This window comes from Diaphorina citri, unplaced genomic scaffold, assembly GCF_000475195.1.
Source record: "Diaphorina citri unplaced genomic scaffold, Diaci psyllid genome assembly version 1.1 scaffold5857, whole genome shotgun sequence".
NCBI lineage: Eukaryota > Metazoa > Arthropoda > Insecta > Hemiptera > Psyllidae > Diaphorina > Diaphorina citri.
This window is the reverse complement of record NW_007383233.1, coordinates 19,002-24,428: the sequence shown is the minus strand read 5'-3', so window position 1 is coordinate 24,428 and position 5,427 is coordinate 19,002. Positions and strand designations below refer to the sequence as shown.

Sequence of the window (5,427 nt, the reverse complement as noted above, 5' to 3'; positions counted from 1 at the left end):
ATAGACGCAGGTATTGAAACCTATCAAAATTAATTTGAAAATAAATTCGATCGAAGTTTTACGTTGCGTGATAATTTGTTAGATAAACAAGTTAATTTCACGATACGCACTCTCTCGAATCAGATTTGTCACTGGTTTCACCACTTACTATCGAACGGTTTGTCCAATTCTGATGAAATTCAGAAGAAAAATCTCAAGGTAATTAGTTATGCTGTTATACCTCCAAAAAAAGTTGTTAACCTGCTCTCAACTTAACCACAAATAGGTAATTCATGGTTCAGATTTTACTATGACTACGAGTATCACTTACGGTAATTTCCGTGAGTCCCTCACACCTAGGATCGCCCCGTCTGGACCCCATGAACACGGACTTGAGATGGGGTCTCTCGGACAATAGTTTACCCAGTCCTTCCTTCATCGGACCCGTCATTTCTATCAGCTCCAAGTTATATCTGAAAACAAGAGACCAAGATTAAATAAGGGTAATAGAAAGTAAAAATTAAAACGAGCCATCTTAGATATCTTGTAGAGCGTCTGACTTGAGATGGGGTCTCTCGGACAATAGTTTACCCAGTCCTTCCTTCATCGGACCCGTCATTTCTATCAGCTCCAAGTTATATCTGAGAACAAGAGACCAAGATTAAATAAGGGTAAGAGAAAGTAAAAATTAAAACGAGCCATCTTAGATATCTTGTAGAGCGTCTGACTTGAGATGGGGTCTCTCGGACAATAGTTTACCCAGTCCTTCCTTCATAGGTCCTGTCATTTCTATCAGCTCCAAGTTATATCTGAGAGAAAAGAGAACATTATTAAAATTTTATATTATATAGCAATTAAAAGTTATCTACAATCTTATGGGACGAAAACCCACAATATTATGGGAAAACTTTGAACTACATCTTTCTGACTCCCCATGAGCTCACGTGACGTGAGGGTAGTGTGTTTCTACCTTTAGATACATATCTTGGAAAAAAAGCGCGTCTGCCTTGTAAGCGCCAAATAGCGGGTTCGACTGCCACCCGAGGCGGATTTTATCCTAGACTGATAAGGTTAGCTCTCGGAAGGTTAGCTGGCTTTCTCCTATTAAAGTGGCTACTCAATTGTCCTCACGAGGCTGAGTGCACCCCGAACTCCAAGCACAGAGCCGAAAAAAAACCTCGACCCCGCCGGGAATCAAAGTTTTTTTCCAAGGCCTGCTACAACTGCACACTTCAATTATTTCACACAATAAAGTAGAACCTCAATTATTTCAAAAATTGGGACCGAGGGTAGTTGAAATAATTGAAATTCTGTATAAAACAATGGAAAAGGGGGCAAAATTTAGATACGAAAGAACACAATGGTTAATAAATACCCTATTTTGAACTGATTTTGGGGTTGAAATAATAGAGGTTCTAACTGTATTGGTTTTACAACAAATTTCATGGATTCTGCAGTGATACCTCTACTTCCTTACTTTTTGTCTCCATATGAACTTACCTTTCAAATCTTCAAACTATGGAGAACACTTCTAATTAATCCTACTGAAAAATAAATACTGAAAGCATTGTTTCTAGGTTTCTACCAATACCAATTATTTAATTGGAACAGCCCTAAAGGATGGGTTAAGCGACTACTTCTAAATACAATTTTGAAAAAAAAAAAAAAAAAAAAATATATATTTGAGATACCATCCAAGTCTTGAACCTATGGGTTAGTAACCTAGTCTGCTCTGCTTCTTTCTTTATACAAAGTTAAAACTTTGTATTCCTAGGTGGGCAGGTCTTAAAAAAGAATAAATTCAAAGTTTAAAAAAAGAGAGGAAATTGAAGTCTCCTTTACCTTTGACAGCCTTGGGTATTTGGTCCACATACTGAGGTTTGATGAGAGCTTTCAGATCATCTTCGAGAATCTTGGTGAAATAATTCTGCAACTCGGAACCACGGAAGTGTTGTAGAATTTCATTCCAATCAGGTGGACTCGAGTAGCGGCCCAAGTTGGGTTTCTGTTTACCTAAAGGAGGAAGAAATCATTATTTTATTAGGTAAGTATTTATTTTTTCCATTTTCTGAGTTTTTTTTCTTTGGTGTAGGTATCTAGCAAATTCAATAATTCCTTGATAATTTTGATTTTTTATTTAATTGTCAAATTTACTTTATCAAAATACATACAAAAAGGACTAAAACCAAAGATTTTCTCAGCATGGAAATCAAAGAAGATTAAAAAAATAATTACCTGCTAAAATTTTGAGTGCTGTTGATTTGCCTATACCATTTGTTCCTACCAATCCCAACACTTCTCCAGGAAGAAATCATTATTTTATTAGGTAAGTATTTATTTTTTCCATTTTATGAGTTTTTTTTTCTTCGGTGTAGGTATCTAGCAAATTCAATAATTCCTTGATAATTTTGATTTTTTATTTGTCAAATTTACTTTATCAAAATACATACAAAAAGGACTAAAACCAAAGATTTTCTCAGGATGAAAATCAAAGAAGATTAAAAAAACAATTACCTGCTAAAATTTTGAGTGCTGTTGATTTGCCTATACCATTTGTTCCTACCAATCCCAACACTTCTCCGGGTCGGGGAATGGGCAGCCGATGAAGTTTGAATGAATTCTGTGAGTACCGATGAGTTGTGTCTTTTTCCAAGTTGGAGGGCAAATTGATAATTGTGATGGCTTCGAATGGACATTTCTTTACGCAAATACCACAACCTAGGGAAAAAGGGGAAAACTGTTGTGTCTTTTTCCAAGTTGGAGGGCAAATTGATAATTGTGATGGCTTCGAATGGACATTTCTTTACGCAAATACCACAACCTAGGGATAAAGAGGAAAATTGAACAATTATTTTTTGACAAAGGATCAATAGGTAAACAATGTTAGAAGAACTAAGAAGTCAAAGTTTTTTTCCAAGGCCTGCTACAACTGCACACTTCAATTATTTCACACAATAAAGTAGAACCTCAATTATTTCAAAAATTGGGACTGAGGGTAGTTGAAATAATTGAAATTCTGTATAAAACAATGGAAAAGGGAGCAAAATTTAGATACGAAAGAACACAATGGTTAAAAAATACCCTATTTAGAACTGATTTGGGGGTTGAAATAATAGAGGTTCTACTGTATTAATGAAAAAAAAAAAAAAAGTCGAGTCGAAGAAGAAAAATAGAATATTATGTATTGAATTGAATTTATATTTTTGTCGAAAAATGATTCGAGTTTAATTTTTTTTTTCTCATTTTACAATTTTATTTTCCATTTCACTTACCAAGGAGAACGATAATTTCAGAGTCCGTGAACTGTCCTTGCACAACTTCCAATTTGAACTCGCCCATCGTTTTACTCATGGCAGGATACTCATAGTGATTCATACGCTTGATCTAGAATTAGAAATTAGGATTATGGAGACATTTTTGTTCTTGTAGGAGTTTTGGTCCTATTGTCCCGAAAATTTCATGGATTCTGCAGTGATACCTCTACTTCCTTACTTTTTGTCTCCATATGAACTTACCTTTCAAATCTTCAAACTATGGAGAACCCTTCTAATTAATCCTACTGAAAAATAAATAAATACTGAAAGCACTGTTTCTAGGTTTCTACCAATACCAATTATTTAATTGGAACAGCCCTAAAGGATGGAATAAGCTACTACAAATCTGCCTCTAATTTATTATTACCTACTTCTAAATACAAAACATATTATTTAATTGGAACAGCCCTAAAGGATGGGTTAAGTGACTACATCTAAATACAAAACATACCTATACACAATTCTTCACTGATTGAAGCTATTTTATCTCCGGGTGTAACTTCAATGCACAGTTTTCCCATGCGGACCACCGGGCAGGATTTTTTGCATTCTTGACGGCATCTCTTTGGCTTACACTTGTCAGTGTTCACAATGGCTATCCTAGTCAGCTTGTCTGACTCTTCAATTGGCTTCTTTTTACTCGACATCCTGAAATGAAAAATAGTCTAAAGTTAAAACAAAAATTTGATGAAAGGGTAATTAATCAGAAGCCACTGCAATGAAAAAGAAAGCTCCTTTCCATTGATGTGACTTCTGAACAAGTACTAGATTGAGCACTATGCAAAGCCACAGAAAGAGGGCAGACTATTACAATATGTGAGATTTAGGACAACTCTTTCAGAATCAATTGAAATCAAAGTACTGCTTGGGCATGTAGGTAAATCGTTCATAGTACAACAGGAGAACTTACTGTGAAAGGCAGTGAAAGCTGAGTACTTACATTCAACAATAATTTAGTAAAATTTCTTGATCTACCCTATTTAGGTGAAGGATATGAATCTGATCTGATCAACTAAGCTACAAAATCCTAACCTCAAAATATCTCACACGTATGTTTAGCGTAAAATCTTGTGATTATAAAATAACCGGTCAATTTTCCGGGGTTCCAACGACCTAGAAGAGCTTTTGGTAGGGTTTCCTTGAAGAAAAGTCCACTTACCTTGGTTTTTAGACTGTCAATTGGCGACTCTGCCCAAAATTTAAAACCGTCACCAAAATTTGTCGGATGTCGGACCACTTGATTGATGAGAAGTTGGCAAACTTTAAACTTTCAACTTTCTTTTTGTTTTGTTGTACATCGGTGAACACAGCTGTGGGAATTTCTGCCCACAATTAACAATTAAAATGCTCAAGTCTTCAGGATCTTCAAGAGGGAATATGGAAAACACTTGAGTTACCTTTACAACATAGAAACTGGACGAGAATGTCTTTATTTAATCATTTCAGCAAACTTTTACAACTTTTAGATCTTATTCTACTAAGTTTCTTATAGCACATTTTTTCTTCTCCTAAAACCAAATTCAAAAATTCCCGCATTTTGCCGCGAGTCGACTCACTCCAATGGGCCGTATTTAAAGGCCCGGTTCACACGATTCAATTTCTCAACATCCTCCCACCAAAATATTTGAGACCCCAGACTAAAATATTTTCCCTAGAAAAAAACAATTTTTAAAACACAAAAAATCTAGGAAAAATAGAAAAACATAAGCGGGTTCACAATTAACATATTATACATCAAGATAGAGAAAAATCTGGGCTACAAGGGCAAAAATTAAGAACAGTTGAAATCAAACAATCTATCAAAGAAAGTTAACTCCAATCTGTTCATCTAAAATCCCCCGCTAACATAATCAAACATCTTTTCCCGATTTAAAAAATGCCAGATTTTGCTAAGTACAAACAGATAAGACCATCTTAAAATCGTATAACACAATTTAGTACCTACTATTTATCTCTTATTAACAAAACATAGGCTGAGCTACATAACTAGGAAAATTTCTGGATAAAACGGACAAGAATATACAAACTACAATTACCCAACTAGGAAAACTTGATTTATCAGGAAATAATTTCAGGAAATAAAACCCTTTTGAGAGCTGGATGAATCCTCAAAAAAAACTAAACTTTAAACCTT

At 34.9% G+C, this 5,427-nt stretch overlaps 2 protein-coding genes across 2 annotated transcripts in view; both read right to left on the bottom strand.

The window, feature by feature from the left end:
* The window catches only part of LOC113472508 (ATP-binding cassette sub-family E member 1-like), a gene marked incomplete at its 3' end in the record, with an annotated part of 3,685 nt that extends 907 nt beyond the window's left edge, over window positions 1-2,778 (bottom strand). The window contains exons 1-6 of the mRNA XM_026832279.1: window positions 2,766-2,778; window positions 2,494-2,697; window positions 1,854-1,992; window positions 708-788; window positions 540-620; window positions 289-452 (exon numbers count right to left, since the gene is read on the bottom strand). Coding sequence (XP_026688080.1) covers window positions 289-452; window positions 540-620; window positions 708-788; window positions 1,854-1,992; window positions 2,494-2,697; window positions 2,766-2,778 — 682 coding nt within the window. The remainder of the gene's footprint in view (window positions 1-288; window positions 453-539; window positions 621-707; window positions 789-1,853; window positions 1,993-2,493; window positions 2,698-2,765) is intronic.
* Window positions 2,779-3,251: 473 nt separating this feature from the next.
* LOC103521745 (ATP-binding cassette sub-family E member 1) overlaps window positions 3,252-5,427 on the bottom strand; it is a gene marked incomplete at its 3' end in the record, with an annotated part of 21,165 nt that continues 18,989 nt past the window's right edge. The window contains 1 exon segment of the mRNA XM_026832278.1: window positions 3,252-3,363. Coding sequence (XP_026688079.1) covers window positions 3,252-3,363 — 112 coding nt within the window.